This window comes from Triturus cristatus, chromosome 5_1, assembly GCF_964204655.1.
Source record: "Triturus cristatus chromosome 5_1, aTriCri1.1, whole genome shotgun sequence".
Taxonomy (NCBI): Eukaryota; Metazoa; Chordata; class Amphibia; order Caudata; family Salamandridae; genus Triturus; species Triturus cristatus.
Window position 1 is genome coordinate 1,018,217,657 of NC_140587.1, and position 19,444 is coordinate 1,018,237,100.

Consider the following 19,444-nt stretch of genomic DNA (forward strand, 5'->3'; position numbering starts at 1 on the left):
AGCCGGGCGGTAGACAAAATGTGTCTCTAGTGGCGCCGATCGCGGCGTCCATCGACGCCGTACCGGTGCCGGGCCCGGAGTGGGACTGAACCGGGGCCCGACGTCAAACGGAGTCGACGTCGGCGTCGGGGGTGGTACCGGTGTCGACGCCGGCGGAGGAGGCGTGACGAGGTTGACCGGCGTCGACGGGGACTCGAGAACGGGTCCCACGGGCGCTTGCGGCGTCGAGGCCGGAGCCGTCAACGGCGCCGGGGCCGGAGCCACCGGCAGGCAAGGCAGCCCAGTCGGGTCCGCGGGGCCCGAAGGCGCACCAGCGGGCGCCGACGGCGGAGCCAGCTTCCTCATGGCCGAGAGGAAGGCACTGACTTCCGCCGGCGTCGCGTCAGTCCCAGGGACCGGAGGGTATGGGGACGTGCGCGGCGCCTGCGGCTCCGCCGGAGCCGCGGGGGTGGAACCACCCTGACCCTCGGCCGAGTCGCGCGACCGGCGAGGGGAGTCCGAAGAGCGGTGTCGCCTCTTGGACTTCTTGGAATGCTTCGACTTACCCGAAGACTTGGATCCCGACGACCGATGGTGACGTCGGCTGCGGCTCCGCGACCGATCCTTGGACCTCCTCCTGGACCGGGATCGAGAGGCGCGCGGAGCCGAGTGGCGAATCTCGAGAAGCTTACGGGACCGCTCCCGTCTAGCCTTCGAGGTCAGGGCCTTGCAGTCCGAGCACGACGCCACGTCGTGATCGAGGCCCAAGCAATAAAGGCACCGGCGGTGATGGTCCGTAACCGACATCAAGCGGCTACAGTCCGTACAGGCTTTGAAACCAGGCATCCTACCGGCACCGGAGTCGAGACAGGATCAAAAAGGATCAAAAAGTTAGTCAAAAATTGGCTAAAGGGGTAGCTCTCCCGGATCTGCGCTTACTGGCGCGGAAAAAAGAAGAACTGACGTCAGCGCGCGAGGGCGGCGTCTAAGTACTCCGACGACGTCATTCCGGCGCACGACGCCGACGACGGACGCGGAGCCGCAGACGACGCCTAGCGACGCGCAAGGGGTATTGCTGACAAAAAATCTTCCGGATCCAGTCTGACGCCTGGGGATATTCTAAGGTGAGGAATCTAACTAACGTGTTTCTTTCAGATATCTCTATCAGATATAGTGTTTTCCTATGTAAGTGGGAATTGTATTTACCAACTCCCATTTAAGATTTCAAAACAAGAAATTCAGGCACACATCATGTAAAATGTTTTATTTTTTTTAAATAAACAATGTCAAAATAAAATATTTATATCACATATTGTGTAAACACAAATATCTGTACAAAAAATATACATGCAAAATAAAATGTAAACATAAAAAAAGAAAAACATAATATTACAACCAAAAGTTATGAGGTTCGTACAAATACACAATCCAGTTTTATCTCCTATCTGCCTTTTAAAAAGTTTCTGTACACTTTACAAAAACAAAAATAAATAAAACGCATATGGAAAACATGAAACCTAAGCAGGTCTCATTTTATTCGTCTTTGATGCTATGATTTAAGTAAAACTGTGGCATTTAAAAGCTTCCTTAAATATTTATGTTCTAATAAAATAATTACTAGGAACATGGCCCAAGTTTTATACACGAATCAGTTACACGAGTCACAGCAGTAACAAGTGCTAGGTATTGTGTTGCAGAGCTGCTTTAAAGGGCACTCCTTTGTGAAATAGACCCATACCGTTAAATAGAAGCTAACACACACAAATAGTCTCCAATGCGATCATCAATTTAGGAGTAAACATTTTGGCTATTTTAAATAATTATAACAGTGGTACTCAAAATAACAAGAAATGGCATTTCTAATAATATATAGATGAATGAAAATCACTCCAGTTTCTGTCAATGATAGGATTTCAGAAAAGAGTTTGTTGTAGCAAATGCCTTAAGCTAACCTCCCAGATGTAAACTTGTTTCATTATATGACAATAACAATATGAATAACAAGGTAACAGGCTCAGTTAACAAAACTAGAAAACTTGGAGTACTAATAATGTGCTGTTTGCATTATAATAAGTTACACCATAGGTTTTCATTAATAGTTGCATAAAATTGTAGTTACTATACTGCATTTGATCAGATATAAAAACAAATAATTACGAGCACATTTACCTCAGACTACACAGCTTGGATTTTAGCCGCAACAAGCGGGACAACATTCAAAATGAATGCTCCACAACTTCCACCTCAATGAGGATCACCATGATTGTTTAAAAAAACATTTGAAAGAGGGGTTATAGATTGATAACAGGGACAACGTCTATTTATAAGTCAGACCTATATATTATTATGTATGTACAAGTTGACTTTGAATGTAGTTACATAAGCCTGGGCTTCAGTGCAGTTTTTTGGTACATGAGATAAATACAAGAGAACAAGATCTGCAAGCAAAAATATGAATTTGGAACAGTAGTGTTATCTTGAAGGGAAATAATTGTTTATCTGAATGTGTTCAAGAAAAGGCTTCCCTTACTGTTTAATACAGATGATTTTACAGTCATATTTATTTTCTTAAATTTATCATCAAAACAGTACGTTTAATGTTTATTTAGCAAAACTGTTTTTTTGTTTTAAAAAATATTTTTTTCACTTCAGAAATCTGAATAAAATACTGTGAAGCAGAAAACCTTTGGCCTGCCTTTTCCAGCAGGGTTCAGTGTTATAAATCTCCACCCGTTTTCCAGCAGGTTTGGATTTGTCAATCCCAGAAATTGCAATTTACAGGGTGACATAGAATCCGCTATCATTAACACATTCTACCAGCAGATTGGCTGTTAGTATTTTCTCTTGAACAGTTCGATTGGAAGGGATTTCCATCTCCAATCTGTGAGGCAGGTGAAGGAGAATGAGATAATTTCTTCACAAGATCAAACTCTGGTCAAAAGTCTGCTCTGCAGTAAGTTTTTAATGCTACTAACTGGTCGAACATCATTCTGGTGTTTTCTCCGCTCAATGAATGATATCAATCTTAAAACATCGATGGTGCCAAGGCTGCTGCTGTTTCCTGGCTGCAGCCATTGTGCTTGGAGACACAGTGCAGCAGAAGGTCGCTCAGAGGCGTCCTCCTGTAGTAAAAAACAAACAAATTCTTTGGCCTTTTGGCTGACTCCTTTAAAGTATTCCTCAGGGAAACTGTAGTCTAGGCGGCAAATGTTCAGACAGGTCTCTTCCACACTTTCATCCAGGAAAGGCGACACACCGCTGAGAAGTACATATGTGATTATGCCAATGCTCCAAATGTCTGAATTGAGAGAGACAGGATTTCCGAGTATTATTTCTGGTGCTGCAAATTCTGGGCTCCCAAGCAACTCGTGAATGTAGTACGTGGTATTCAGCTGAACAGCATCACCAAAGTCAGACAGCTTCACAACTGGCTTAGATTCAATGAGAGCCACAAGAATATTTTCAGGCTACAAAATAAAAGAACATTAAACTGATATATGTAACCAGTCCTGTACACTTGAATAAAATAAAAGTTAATACTAAAAACAAACCCTCATAGAATAGTGTTGTACAAGAATTGATAGCTTTAAAATGAATTAGTATGAGAAGCCATTGATGTCAAAAACACAACTCAAACGACAACCCCTGAAATGCATGAAACACAGCAAAAGTAATATTATATACACCAGAATGAGTATAACATACTTCAAACACCAGAACAAGTATAACATACTTCAAAACCAATATGGTGCTTGGCAGAATCAATATACGATGTAGCAAAACAAATGAGATACCCAGCAGAATGATAAATGCACTGAATTATATCAATTACACCTATGGTAAATTAAATACATGTACTAAAGAATAAGTTACTTACGCTCAGTGATGCCTTATCTCTTAGACACTATCTAGACACAGATTCCTTACCCTAGAATTAATCCCAGGCGTCGGACTGATTCCAGAACTGTTTCATGAGCAGTATGCATGCGCGCTGGTAGATGGCGTCTTTCGGCTCCACGTAGCGTTGCCCAGGCTGGAAGTGACGTGCATGGTGCCTTTATAGGCGCCACCCCAGTGCTCTAACATCAGTTTCGTTTTTTAAACTTTTCACACCAGGAGCGTGGAGCCACTGAACACTTGAGTGTAAAACTTGGGCCCTGAAAGGGGAACAACCCTGTCCTTATAAACCTGTTCATAGAACGGGGAGGATGGGTGGATCGGTAAGGAATCTGCAACTAGATTGTCTTTACCAGATAAGGCGTTACCAAAGGTAAATAACTAGTTCATATGATAGAGACTTCTCACTACATATTCCTAAGCAATCCCTCCCTGGAGGTGAGTCAGCAGATCAATTTGCACAAGGAAGTCCTGCAGGATCTAACAGGCAAAATGCCCATCCCTAAGGATCAGACTGTCCAGGAGTAGACGTTGCTGCCTTGCAGATGCCCAGGACTGGAACTCCGCATGCTAACGCAGTGGTGGAAGCTTTAGCTCTGGAGGAATGAGCACGCAATCCCTCAGTGGGTTGCTTCTTATCCAATGCGCAGGAGATTTCAATACAGAGAATGATGGTAGGAAAGGTCCCCTTTTAGACATAGTCGCCCCCACTTTGTGTCTGTTACATGATGTGATTTTGACAGGAAGTGCACTGGGTCCCTGCCAACCAGGTCTCCAGTGCCAGGGCTCCTTCCCAAAATGGTACCATTGTTCCACTTTTGACATGACTTCAGCCTCCCTGTAAGTCCCTAGTAAATGGTGCCCCTGGTACCTAGGGCATTGGGACAGAAAGGTCCACTAGGGCAGAAGCGAATTGTGCCACTCTAGGAAGAACTTCACTACGGACATGCTAACCGCCAAATCAGGCAGCGCGTTTTGATGCAGAAAAAAATGAAGATTCGACATGGCACACAGCCCATGCCTACAGACCTTACAGCCGAAGACAGGGTGCACTATATCCCATGTGTGGACATATCTGCCTGAGCAGATGTGACCTTACAATGTCGAAGTCCATTCTTAGACACAGTCAACAGGGAAGCCATAACAAGTAAATGTGCTGGACAACCGTTATTGCGTAGTCCCCAGCTCCATGATGGCTTCACTGTACCCCGAGATGTTTGGTACTGTAGGAAGATAGGATCCTGCTGCATGGTTATCCCCACGTTTTGCCTGGTGTTATGCTGTTTCTGACTAGTCTGGCTGAGATCCTGCTAACCAGGCCCCAACCTCTGTGCTTTCTCCCCTAAATTGGACATGGTGAGTACTCAGGTACACTCCAGATTGGCTACTGGTGTATCCATCTAAGTCCCTAGTATATGGTACCCAGGTACCCATGGCATACGTACATCAGGGATCTCTCATGGGCTTAAGCACGTATTATGCCACACATAAGAGACCACTCAAACTGTGACCACAGGCCTGCCATTGCAGCCTGTGTAAGCTGGTGCTAGCATCACTCACAACCGATATACATTTCCTTATATCTGAAGTCACTGCACTTAAAACATATAAGTCACGCCTAAGCCAGGCCTTTAAATCCTGAAGGCAGAATGCTCGGTTCTAAGTGTGAGGGAGCCCCTACAACGTTCGGAGTCCATTTTCCAGGGTTGTAAGTGCATCAGCCATTACAACATATAGAGTGGCCATGCGTCATTACGCGATGACCATCTCTAAACTGGCTGTTATGAACCCTGTCATGTTTGGTATCAAACATTTGGAATCATACACCAATCCGTAAACGGTGTGGGAGGTATGATTTCATGCACTGTAAAGCTCCTCAGTGCTCCCGGTACCAGTCTTTCAGATAATGACAGGCAGCTAGGTCTGCGGTTGACCAGAAACGAAACTGGACAAAGAACATGGGAGTATCCTCCCCACTGTCCAGCCCCTCATCTGGGAGGTACCCCTGAATCGTCCCAACTCTTTCCTTACGGTACTCGAGGGCTTACCTGTGGGTGGGTCCCTAGATACGTTGTGGGACAAGATTCAGATCCGAAACCACTTCATCTTCGTCCGTCTGGGTACTCTGGATTTAGCTGGACTTCACCTTGGACACCAAGACTGCAACTGGGAAGACTCCTGATGCTCCTGGTCTTATTGTTCTGCAAGGCTGCTGCTACGTCTGTGCCTGTGCTCCATACAGGATCCTCCCAAGGCCTGTGGACAACCAAGACACCTGAAGGAATCTCCCTTGAAGTGAAGAAGTCACTTCCCTGCATCTGCAGGCACCGCAACACAGCTGACCAGTCTTCTGATCCTGGGCTACCACAGACTCCGAAAGGCTCAGCAACACGGTGGTGGGTCTCCAATTTCCTTGAGGCCTGCACTGTCTTCTCACCGAGTTTGAGGCCAGTATACCTCGTCTGGACCGCAGGAACCAAACCCCTGTGCACTGCGTCAACTTGCCATTGCCAAGGCTTGTTAACTCTTCACCAGAGATCTTCGGGCTCCAAGAAGCTCCAGTCTCAAATATCTCCTGCAGCCAAAATCCTCATCCTCACCGCATCCTTTGCACCGTGGACCTGCATCTTTGGTGAGCTGCTCGAGGTCCTTTTGCGACTCCCGTGGCCCTCTTGAGGGCCCTTCTTGACTCATGGACTCCCCTGATTGCTCAGGGCCTACTCCAACTCCCCTGCTCGTGGTGAGTCACTTGGACCTTGCTGGCCCTGACACTGCACCTTTTTTGCCTACCACGCTGTTTGCAGTTGCCAGTGCTTGTTGGTGCTCCAGACGGGCACCGACCCCTCAGCTCTCGACAGCCGGTGTGGGACAGCTCGTGAACAGCTCCTGGTCTTCATCAGCGTAACCTGGTCCACACAGCTGCAGCTCCAAGGTCAATGTTAATTCTCCTGTATATGCCGACATCGGTGGCCATTCGTCTCCCGTGCCTCCTGGTCACTCCTGAGTGGCATAGACTCTGTCCCCTTTGCTTGCAGGTACTTCTCATCTTGAATCCACCTTTGAGTTCCACCGTACACTTTGACCTTCTCTGTCAGCGGCATCTTACTGAAGTCCTCTATTGTGTTAAACAGTTGTTTCTGAGGGCACTTCGCACCTCTGCACCCAGATTCCCTGGTGTCGGTATCCTAGTTTCTAGGGTATCCACCAGTAGGGTGACTCTCCAACCGTCTGTCTTCCACGGGGTTTCTTCAGGGTCTGCTGGGAAGGGTCTTTCTTTAATATTGCAACTGCGACTTACCCATTGACTTGAGTTGAGTACGCGGTTGTGTTGCCACTCTGCACACAACCTCCGTGGGGTTCCTAGATACTCACACAGGGTGGTTCCTTGAGTCTACATCTTCTGAGTCCACTCTGGTCTTGAGTTGTGGTTCGCATTCCACTATTTTAGTATATGGTTTGCTCTCCCCCTGGAGACCATCATGTATTTGTGCTACTTACCTGTTTTATTTGCAAAGTATTGTGTGAATTGTGTTATATCTCCGAGTAGGAGATATGGTTATGTGTTAGTGAGTGTCTTAATGAACAAGTTACTTACCTTCGGTAACGATATATCTGTAAGAAACATTAGTTAGTTAGATTCCTTACATTAGAATATCCCCAGGCGCCAGGCTGGATACGGTATAGATTTTTCGTCAGCAATACCCTTGCGCGTCGATAGGCGTCATCTGCGGCTCGGCGTCCGTCGTCGTGATCGCCAGGATGACGTCGTCGGAGTACTTAGACTCCGCCCTCGAGCGCGGACGTCAGTTCTTGTACATAGCTTTCCGCTCCCGGAATGCAGAGCCATGCAAGAAACGGACACTGGTGCCATGAATCTAGGGCCCTGAAAGGGATGACCTTAACTCTAGATGTCAGTTCGCAGAACGGGGAGGATGCGTGGGGCGGTAAGGAATCTAACTAATGTTTCTTACAGATATATCGTTACCGAAGGTAAGCAACTTGTTCATCTGAAAGAAACATGTTAGTTAGATTCCTTACCTTAGAGTAGATACCCTAGCAATACCAACCCCGGTGGTGGGTCTGCGAACCAAGATCACACCAGGAAGTCCTGGAGAACGGAACGGCCAAAGAAGCCGTTTCTCCGGACTTGGCTGTCCAAGCAGTAATGCTTGGCAAACGTGTGCAGCGAGGCCTACGTTGCTGCCTGACAAATGTCCTGCAGAGGTACTCCCCCCGTCCCAGGGCAGTAGTAGCCGCTGTGGCCCAAGTGGAATGGGCCCTCAGCCCCACAGGAGGATCCTTCCTAGCCAAGGAATAACAGGCCTTAATGCACAAAACGACCCACCGCGAGATGGTCCGCTTGTGCACTGCCCGCCCCTTCTTAGCGCCCACGTAGCCAACGAAGAGTTGGTTGTCCACCCGGAACTGTTTTGTGCGGTCCAGATAGAAGGAGAGCGCATGTTTTGGGTCCAGACAGTGGAGCCTCGCTTCCTCTTTCGAGGGATGCGGAGGCGGAAAGAAGGTGGGAAATGTAACTTCCTGGCCGATGTGAAAGGCAGTTACTACCTTAGGGAGAAAGGAAGGACGAGTCCTGAGAACAACCATGTTCGGATGGACAGAGAGGAAAGGAGGCTTAGAAGAAAGAGCCTGGAGCTCACTCACCCGTCTGGCAGAGGTGATGGCAACCAGGAAAGCAGTCTTAAGAGTCAGAAGACAAAGAGGACAATTATGAAGTGGCTCAAAAGGATCGCACATCACAAAGGTTAACACCGGGTTCAAGTCCCACTGAGGCATTACGAAAGGGACAGGAGGAAACATATGAGTAATGCCTTTAAAGAATCTAGCAACAACAGGGGACTTAAAAAGAGAAGGCTGATCAGGAAGCCGTAAGAAAGCAGAAAAAGCTGAAAGATATCCCTTGAGGGTGCCCAGAGCAGAGCCCTGCTGGGCCAGGGAAAGAAGAAAGAGGAGAACTTCTGAAAGAGGGGCAGAAAGGGGATCAACAGCCTTTGCTGTGCACCATGCCACAAATTTGTTCCACCGGCAGGCGTATACCGTTTTAGTGGAGGGACGCCTGGCTGCCAGAATGACATCACAGACTTCAGGAGGCAAGTCAAATGGCATCAACTGTCGCCGCTCAATCTCCACGCATGGAGGTGGAGGCTGGACAGGTTCGGGTGGAGGACCGTCCCCTGCTGCTGCGACAGAAGGTCCTCCTGAAGAGGCAGTCGAATCAGGAGATCGATTGAGAGACTGAGTAGCTCGGGATACCAGTATCTTCGTGCCCAATCCGGAGCCACAAGGATGACTTGGACCCGGTCGCGCCTGATCTTCTTCAGCACGCTGGGCAGAAGTGGTATAGGCGGAAAGGCGTACAATAGACCGCAACTCCACTCACGATGAAAAGCGTCTCCGAGCGAGTGCCGCCTTGGAAATTCTAACAGGCAGAACTGATGACATTGCGCGTTCTCTTCGGTGGCGAATAGATCTAACCAAGGCTCTCCCCACTGCCGAAAGAGGCCTTGCGCCACGTCCGAGTTCAGACGCCATTCGAGATCCATCATGCAGCGGCTGAGTTCGTCCGCCCTGGCGTTCAGAGAGCCCACCAGGTGTTGAACCACCAGGGTGATGCCCTGATGTTCCAGCCATGTCCAGAGGCGCAAAGGGTCCACGACCACACCCCGCCCTGTTTGTTGCAATACCACATGGCGGTGGTGTTGTCCGTAAACGCCTGCACTACACTTCCCCGAACAGAGGGAAGGAATGCCTTCAGTGCAAGCCGGATTGCCCGCAGCTCCAATAGGTTGATATGGAGCCGGGACTCCGCCGGAGGCCAGAGGCCTCTGATCTCCGCCTCTCCCATGTGGCCTCCCCATCCCAGGAGGGACGCATCCGTCATCACTACATGCTCCGGTTGGGGTAGGGAGAGTGATCTGCCACTGACCCAATCGCGGTCCTTGAGCCACCACTGCAACTGCCTTGCAGTGCCCTCCGAGATCAGGACGTGGTCGGACAGGTTGCCACGATGTTGAGCCCACTGGAACTTCAGGTCCCACTGCAGAGCCCGCATCCGCCACCTGGCGTGAGGTACCAGCAGGATGCAGGAGGCCATCAGACCCAGCAGCCGCAGCACCAACCTGACCGAAACTCGGGATAAAGGCTGAAAGATCGGAATCAGAGACTGAATATCCCAAACCCGCTGTTCCGGAGGATATACCCGAAACTGCATAGAGTCCAGAACAGCTCCGATGAAAAGGAGCTTCTGGGAGGGACTCAGATGTGACTTCGGCACGTTGATGGAGAACCCCAGCAAATGCAGGAGGTCGGCCGTAGTCTGGAGGTGGGAGACGACTGCCTGGGGCGAGCCCGCCTTCAACAACCAGTCGTCGAGATAGGGGAAGACTGGAACCCCTAATCTGCGCAGATGAGCTGCGACCACCACCATCACTTTCGTAAACACCCGAGGGGCACTGGTGAGGCAGAAGGGGAGCACGGTAAACTGAAAGTGCTCGTGGCCTACCGTGAACCGCAGGTAACGCCGGTGGACCGGCAGGACGGGGATGTGGAAACATGCATCCTGCAAGTCCAACGCTACCATCCAGTCTCCAGGGTCTAGGGCAGCCAGAACCTGAGCTAAGGTGAGCATCTTGAACTTCTCCTTCCGGACGAAGGCGTTGATGCTCCTGAGGTCCAAGATAGGGCGTAGGCCCCCTTTGCCCTTCTTGGGAAACAGAAAGTAGTGGTAATAACAACCCCGACCTACTTCTGGGCCAGGAACGCGCTCGATGGCCGTAACTTCCTCCTGCAGAAGTTGCAAGTGATCCCCCGACATGCGGTGGCATGGCTGGAGGGGTCCCCTCAAAGGGGAGGGAGTAGCCCCTTCGGACGATTTGCAGCACCCACCTGTCCGCCGTGATGGTACGCCAGTGGAGCAGGTGATGGCGAAACTTGCCTCCCTAGGGCGTGGAATGGGCTAGAAAGGTCGGATTAGGAAGGTTTTGAGGCAGATGCTGCTGGGGCAGATGTGGGCTGACCGGTTCTCTGTCCCCCTGCTCCGCCTCGGCGGAATCCACGTCCGCGTTGAGGTTGGTTCTGCGGCCTGTGGCTAGACGGACGTGTGGGGGCACCCCTTCCTTGGCCACGAAAGGGGCGAAAAGCGGAAGTTTGCAGGCGCGGGGCCGAAAGGCCCAAGGACTTGGCCGTAGCCCTGGAGTCCTTAAAGCGCTCCAGCACACTATCCGCTTTGTCGCCAAAAAGGCGACGGCCATCGAAGGGCATGTCCATGAGGGTGCTCTGGACATCCCCGGAGAAATTCGTGGATCTCAGCCAGGCGTGGCGACGAATCGCCACCTTCGTCGCAATCGCTCTACCTAGCGAGTCCGTGGTGTCAAGCCCACATCGAATCGAGTACCGTGCTGCATCCCGTTCCTCAGCAAGAGCTGGGCGAGCCGTGTCCTGGCCTCCTCCGGACACTGGAGTAGCACGTCCACCACCGTATCCCACAAGGAGTGGGTGTAACGGTCCAAAAGGCACGCGGTGTTGATAGACCGCAACCCCAAACTGAGGGAGGAAAACAGCTTCTTCCCAAACTGTTCCAACCTTTTGGATTCCCGATCAAGAGAAGCGGATGGGAAGGCGGTCTGGGACGTAGAGGCCTGGATAACCAGGCTCTCAGGGGTGGGGTGCACCGACAGAAAGCAGGGGTCGCCCGACGCAAGGCGGTGGCGCCGGGCCACGTTCCGGTCCACAGGAGTGACTGTGGAGGGCTTGGACCAGGTGCCCATCAGTACGTCAGTCAGTGCTTCATTGAACTGCAGTAGAGGCTCCGAAGAGCTTACTGGCGGTTGAAGCACTTCAGTGAGGAGGTTAGTCCTCACAGCCACTGCAGGGAGCTCCAGATGAAAGGTTTCGGCAGCCCGGCGCAGCACCACAGAATAGGTAGCACCCTCCCCCGTAGCCACGGAGGGAGGAGAGATGAAGCCAGTGTCAGGGGAGGTGTCGAGACCACTGGCATCTCCCAGCTCTTCTGCCCAGTCCTGATCAAACTGGCACTGCTGTGCCAGAGGGTGTTCAGACCCCTCCCAGTCGTCCCCGTCATCCGACTCCAGGTAGACAGGCTGAAAGGTCAGAGCCGGGCGGTAGATGTATTGCTCATCCATCAGCGCCGGAGACGGCGCCGGCCGGCGCCGCTCCAACGCCGGACCCGGACTGAAACTGGGGACGGCGTCGTCCGAAGATAGCGCCGGGGGCGGCACCATAGGGGCCGGCGCCGGCGGAGGGGTCGTGAGGTCAACCGGCGTTGACCGCGAATCCAAGCCTGGATCCCACGGGGGCCTGCGGCGTCGGGACCGAAGTCGACGACGGCGCCAGGGCCTCCCAGTCGGACCTGCGGGGCAGGCCTTGACGGCGGAGCGAGACTCCTCATGGCCACGAGGAAGTCCTGGATCTCGCCTGGAGTCGCATTAGGCCCAGGGACCGGAAGGTATGGGGCCGAATGCGACTCCTGCGGATCCGACGGAGCCGCGCGGGTGGTGCCACCCAAACCCTCAGCCGAGTCGCGTGACCTGCGAGGGGAGTCAGAAGAGCGATTTCGCCTCTTCGACTTCTTTTTACTGTGCCTCGACTTACCTGAATGCGAGGACTTCGAGCCCGACAAACGGTGATGGCTGCGGCTCCGCGACCAGTCCCTCGACCTCCTCATCGACCGGGACCTTGAGCGGCGTGGAGCAGACTGCCTCATCTCGAGGAGCTTGGGGGACCACTCCCGCCTAGCCTTCGAGGTCAAGGACCAGCAGTCAGGGCACAACTCGGCATCATGGTCGGCCCCAAGGCAGTAGAGACACGGACAATGGTGATCCGTAACTGACATCAGTCGGTGACAGGCGTCGCACGGCTTGAAAGCGGGTATCCCTACCGGCAGCAGGAGTCGAGGTCGACTCGAAAGATGAACCAAAAAAGTTCAAAAAGTTTAGTCAAAAAGCGAATAAAGGGTATGCTCTTCCCGGATCTGCGATTACTGGCGCGAAAAAAAGAAGAACTGACGTTAGCGCGCGAGGGCGGTGTCTAAGTACTCCGACGACGTCATCCCGGCGATCACGACGCCGATGACGGACGCGAAGCTGCAGACGACGCCTAGCGACGCGCAAGGGTATTGATTACGAAAAATCTTTCCAGATCCAGCCTGACGTCTGGGGATATTCTAAGGTAAGGAATCTAACGAACGTGTTTCTTTCAGATTTACATATTTTTTATAAATACATTGTGTGGTTCTTTTGCATTTAACCTACACCAATAAGATTAAGTTCTGGTAAAACAAGCTGCCTTACACTCCTTCTGGACTAAGCCTGAAGGCTGCTCTCCACAGATACCACTTATAGGGCTTTCTAAGGTTGTCTAAGACCACTAAAATCATCATAAGGGTTGTCTGGATTAGCGCATGGTGCTACACTTACATAAGTGAGCACCATATAATAAGCCAGAGTCCTACAGCTACCAAACATTTTCTCTTAATAAATCCGCCAGTGTCAGATTTATTTATAAATACCCCTGAAAACCTACTGACTACTAGTGAGGTTGCCGACTGGTCTCAGCCAGCCTGCCATCCCTATACTTGTGTCTGGACTCCTGGGGCGAAAGCCTTCACTCTCAGAGGACAGGTACAAAGCCTGCTCTGGGCAGAGGTGTTCAGATCTCGTCCAAGCAGGAACTACCTTCAGGGAAGCTTCAAAGGTCATCCCACCTTTAAAAATGCGACGCAGCCCTCTCCAGTTAGTGGAAGATGCCACCCCGCTTTACTGACCGTACTGTTTGGCAAGAGGAACAGGAAACTTATGTTAGATTAGGAGGTGGGCCCACATTTAGCCAGCACCATCCCTAAGGTGGGACAGCTGATGTGGACCCCACTTTTAGGAATCCCCCATCTTATGTTGGAGAGAATTAGGAACAGGGTTATGCCTGCTCCCCACAGGAAGTGGTTATATAGAGGGTGTAGTCACCATAAGGTAGGTAGCCCATTGGCTACTACCTGGTTCTCCACTTAAAGCCTCTAAATGGAGTATTTTAGTTGGCACCCTTCAAACCAGGCCTTCAGATTCGATGGACCCAAAGAAGAGGACACAGAAGGGCTGCTAAACCCGAGAACAGAGACCTAGCCGCTGAGTTTTGGCGCAAACCCCTGCCTGCCGCTTCAAGACTCGACAATTGAGGTGAACTGTCTCGTCCTGCAAGAATCCCAGAGACCACCGCAGTTTGCCTATCGCCCTAGAACTCCCTTGAAGTAAAGGAGCTACTCCCTTGCAGACTGCAGGCATTGATACCACAGTGTCCAGTCCACTGATTGTAGCTCTCCGGCTCAACAGTAGACAAACAGGAACTCGTGAACTGTCTTCCTTTTGTGTATGTGGAGGAACCAGGACCGACCGGAGCCGTGCAGTAGCAAGCTCCAGGGTAGTGGACGCCCTGCAACCAAGACCGACACACAGAGTCCATTGGGGACTCCAACTGTACCAGAGCCTGGTAGTGGCCGAGGGACATCACGACCCTTGAGTCCCACTTTGTAAATGGCCCAGCAGTCCTGAATTTGCCCCTGCCAGCTGTTGGCCCCTGATCGTGGGAAGCACCTTTATGCCCCCCGGCCGGCCAACCTACCTGCTCTGCACCGAGCCTGCCCAGCCTGGGTAACAATGAATCAGCTGTGCTCCCTTGTCCCGAAGACCCTTGCGACCCTAGCTCCCGTTTGGGATCTCTCTTACTTGTTTGCAATTCCCTTGTGCAGTTAAAGGGCACCACATTCCCTGTACCACACCAGCTACCAACTCTCTCCTCCGGGCAGAAGTTAGTAGAATATTGAACCTTGGCTTCTTACTACCCTAAACCCCGGAAGGTGAACACCTACAACTGTCTGTGCTGTGTACTTTACCTACCTGCTTTTTCTTCCCATAGAACTGTATGTAACATAATTGCACACAACTTTCAACCATTTGCTATCCCTGAGAAATTCATAAGAAATATAGTACTTACCTCGGAACAAAGGTCTTGGTTCGAAAATATATATGAAAATAATTATTTTTCTAAATTGGTCTTGGATTTATTCTTTGTGTGTGTGTCATTTATTGCTTCTGTGAGTACAGCAAATGCTTAGCACTACCCTCTGATAAGCCTAACTGCTTGCCAACCTTACCACAAATAAAGCATTAGTATTATGTACTTTAGCCTCTGACAGACAATTAGAGGCTCACTGGTCTCTCTGCACAGCGCATTATATAGAGAGCCAGCTTCCTACAATGATGCCTTGTGAGATGGTCCTCTTCTGTACTGACCATCCTTTCTTCAATGTGACATACCCCACAAAGAGTTGGTCATTTACCCTGAACTCTTGTGTGCGGTCAAGGAAGAACGATCTTCCAGGCGGTGGATTGGCCTATGTCAAAGGGAAAAAGCCATTGTATGAAGCACAAGTTTGTTTGGGTAGATGTTCAGGTAAGGAAGCTTGAATGACAATGTCTGAAGCTTACTGACACCCAGGTCAGATGTTTTTTGCCACCAAGAAGTCCGTCTTGATGGTAAGGAGCCTGAGAGGACGGTTGTGAAAGGGCTCAAATGGAGCGCACAACAGGAATGCCAGGACCAGATTAAGGTCCTACTGAGGCATATTGAAGGTGGAAAGAGAAAACATGTTGTAAACCTTTCAAGACCTATGTACCACAAGGGAGTGGAAGAGAGAAGGTTTGTTAGGCAAACTCAAAAGAGCAGACACAGCAGAAAGGTATCCCATAAGAAGGCCCACATCAGGAAAGGGAGCAGAAAGAGGGTAAAAAAAATTCTCTGCACACCATGCCACGAACGTGTCACATTGACAGGCGTATATCGTTTCGGTGGAGTGATGCCTGGCTGGCAGAATAACATTGCAGAGTTCGAGCGTAAGATCGTAAGCTGTCAACTGACACCACTCAATCTCCACGCAAGAAGGGAGAGCGTTGACAGGTATGGGTGGAGAACACTCCCCTGCTGCGACAGAAGATTTTCCTGAGGGGGCAGCCTGGTCGGACAACCGATGGCCATGCTGAACAGCTCAAGATACCAGAAATGTCATGCCCAGTCCAGAGCCAGAAGGAGGACTTGGGCCCGGTTGTACCTGATCTTTTAGAGACCTCTAGGCAGAAGCGATATGACAGAAAGGCATACAGAGGCCTGAGCTCCACTTGAGACAAAATGCATCTCAAAGCAAGAGCTACCTTGGAAACTCCAGTGAGCAGAACTGCTGACATCGCACGATCTCGCAGGTGGCGAGCCGATCTGTGGGCATCAAGGGCATCCAAAGTAATCTCCCCTGGAGTGAAGGAGACGCTCCCTGTAGGCGCCACAACAAAGCTGACCGGTCTGCTACTCCTGACGTCCCCCGCATCGACTTGCCATTGCCAAGCCTTGTTGCCTGCTCTGACTCTCCTGCACTCTGCGAGTCCCTTGGATCTTGCTGGTCCCAACTTTGCTCCTTCATCGTTTTCCAAGCCTTTTGTTGCTGCCAGGGCTTGTTGGTGCTCCCACCGGACACTGACCACCTAGTTCTCAACTTCCGACGTGGGATAGCTCATGAACGGCTCCTGGTCTTCCTCAGTGTCACCTGGTCCTCAAAGCAGGAGCGACAAGGTCACTGTCATAACTCCTGCTTCTTCAGTCATCTGTGGGCATTGCTCTTCCATGCCTCCTGGTCACCTCTGACTGGCATAGACTCTGTCCCCTCTGCTTGCAGGTTCTTCTCTTCAAGAATACACCCTTCCATTCCAACGGACTCATGCACAGTCTTTGCCAGCGGCATCTTTACTGAAGTCCTCCTTTCTGGTCAACGGTGGTTTCCGATGTCACTTGGCAACTATACACCCGGCTTCCCTGGTGTAGGTATCCTGGTTCCTGGGGTATCCACGGGTGGGGTGACTCTTCAATCTTCCATCTCCCACAGGGTTTCTTCAGAGTCCCCTGAGAAGGGTCCTTCTGCAAAACTGCAACCGCGGCTTTCCCATTGACTTCTATTGAGTATACAGCTGGGTTCCACTCTGCTGCTCCTTTCCAACGGATAGCCAGAGGCTCAGCAACTTAGTTGATAGTTTTGTGGTTCCCCCGAGGACTGACCGGTCTTCCCTGCAATTTGGAGGACAGTATCCCTCATCAGAGCCATTGAGCTCGAACTCCTACGCACTACAATGACTTGTTGTTGCAAAGGCTTGTTGGCTCTGCAAACCAGAGATCTTCGGGCTACAATAAGCTACAGGATCTGTTCTCTCCAAGATCACAGTCCTTACCACATCCTCTGCACTGTGGGCTTTCATCTTTGGCGTTCTGCTCGAGGTCCTGTTGCGACTCCTGTGCTTTTGACCTTTGGGTCCTCCTGAGGGTCTTCTACTGCTTCCGTGGCCTTCCCTGCATGCTCATGGACTGCTCCGACTCTCGTGCTGTTGGTGAGCTACTTGGACCTTGCAGGTCCCAACATTGCTCCTTCTTTGTCGTCCATATCAGTTGCAGCAACCAAGGCTTGTTGGTGCTCCAGCCAGACACCGTCCACCTAGTCATGACAACATACGTGGGACAGCTTGTGCACGGCTCCTGGTCTTCCTCAGCGCCACCTGGTCTTCACAGCTGCAGCGACAAGGTCACAGTCGACTCTTTAGAACCTCCTGACATCGGTGGACATTGTGTCTTTGTGCCTCCTGGTCACCTCCGAGTGGCATAGCCTCTGTCCCCTCTGCTTGCAGTTTCTTCAATTCTAGAATCCAACCTTGGATTCCACCGGACTCCTTCTTGAACTTCTCTAAAGGCACTTTATTCTTAGTCTTACAAAGTCATCTACGACAGGTTCCACTGTCTTTTCACCCCTATGCTCCTGGCTCCCCTGGTGTAGGTTACCTGGTTCCCGTGGCATCCAAGGGTGAGGTGTCTCTCCAACCCTCCATCCTCCACAGGAATGCTTCAAGGTCCTCTGGAAAGGGTCCCTTTTCATTCAAACTGCAACCACAACTTCTCCTTTGACTTCCATTGGGCACACAGCTGTGTTTCCACTCTGAACACAGCCTCGTTGGGGTTCCTGAGTACTTACCTTGGGTGGCTCCTTGTGTCCCCGGCTCCTTTGGGTCTTCTGGTCCAAGTCCTGTTTTCCTTTGCAGTTCGCATTCCACTTTTTAAGTATATGGTTTGATCTTCCCCTGGAGACCACTGTATTTTGTGCTCATGGTCTTCCTCAGTATCACCTGGTCCCCACAGTTGCAGCTACAAGGTCACAGTCATCACTCCATTGTGGTCTACAACGGTTTCCGACATCACTTCGCAGCTAGCTTCCCTGGTGTAGGTATCCTGGTTCCTGGGGTATCCACGGGTGGGGTAATTCTCCAACCTTCTGTCTTCCACAGGGTTTCTTCGGGGTACACTAGGATGGGTCATTCTTCTAAACTTCAACAGTGACTTTACTGTTGACTTAGATTGAGTATGCAGCTGTGTTTCAACTCTACACACAACCTCTGTGAGGTCCCTAGGTACTTACCTTGGGTGGTTCCTTGTGTCCCCAGCTCTTCTGAGTCTCCCATCCACTGAGTGGTTCTTTTTCATTTAAGCTACACTATATGATTTGTACTGATAAAAATAAGCTGCTTTACACTCTGGACTAAGCCTGAGGCTGTTCTCCACAGCTACCGCTTAAAGAGAACTATCTATGGTTATCTAACACCACTAAATAAGGGTTGTCTGGATTAGTGTAAGGTGTTTCACTTGAATAAGCCAGCCTCCTACACCCCCCCAAAGTACGGGAGTTGCTCCAGCACTGGGAAATTGAGGGAGGTGTGAAGTGGCCCAGGCTTCGCGGAGGAAGTGTGGGAGCAGATCTTAGACTTGTGGCGTCCTTCCTGAGCCTTGTCAGATAATTTAGACTGGCACGATGAAGTCGAAGAACGTTTGGATTTGTTGTTGCTCTTCTTGGGACACTTACCAGATGATGATTTGGATCCTGGCAATGATCGGCAGTAGAGCAGTAGGAGAGTAGGTCTGGGGACTTCCGCGTGATCGGGTCCTGGAGTGGCATGGAATTGCCCGGTGTTGCGCAACTGGGAGCTTCTCAATACTCACTCTCGTACCACTTTGGGATTCATTGCACAGCAGTCAGGGCAGGCCTTGGAGTAACGATCCAGTCCAGGCACCATAAACAAACGGGGGATGGGGGAGGGGGAAATTGGTCATAGACAATTGCCTGTGGCAGTCTTCACAGTGTTAAAACCCACAGGTTTCTTAACAGACATCCCAAAAACATACTGGGAGAAAAAGCTCAAAAAGAGTAGACATAAAGTCGAAAAAAGCAGTTAAAAAATCCCAGAGGTAGCTCTTCCAGATCGGTGCTGATGGCGCGGAAAGAAAAGTACTCATGTCAGCAAGCTGGGGTGGAACTTATACAGGCAAAGAGTAAGTGACTTCCGGCGTGGGTGACACCTACGACGCCAACCCGATTGGTGTCACCTTCCGGCACGCAGACTTAGTGCTCAAGATTTCCTGGATCCAGTTAAATGCTTGGGAAACATTCTAAGTGAAGGAAGTT

At 50.7% G+C, this 19,444-nt stretch overlaps 1 protein-coding gene across 1 annotated transcript in view; it reads right to left on the reverse strand.

Moving 5' to 3' along the window:
• Nucleotides 1-1,228: 1,228 nt before the first annotated feature.
• TRIO (trio Rho guanine nucleotide exchange factor) overlaps nucleotides 1,229-19,444 on the reverse strand; it is a 4,621,980-nt gene continuing 4,603,764 nt past the window's right edge. Inside the window, exon 57 of the mRNA XM_085606120.1 lies at nucleotides 1,229-3,446. Coding sequence (XP_085462246.1) covers nucleotides 2,904-3,446 — 543 coding nt within the window. The 3' untranslated portion in view covers nucleotides 1,229-2,903. The remainder of the gene's footprint in view (nucleotides 3,447-19,444) is intronic.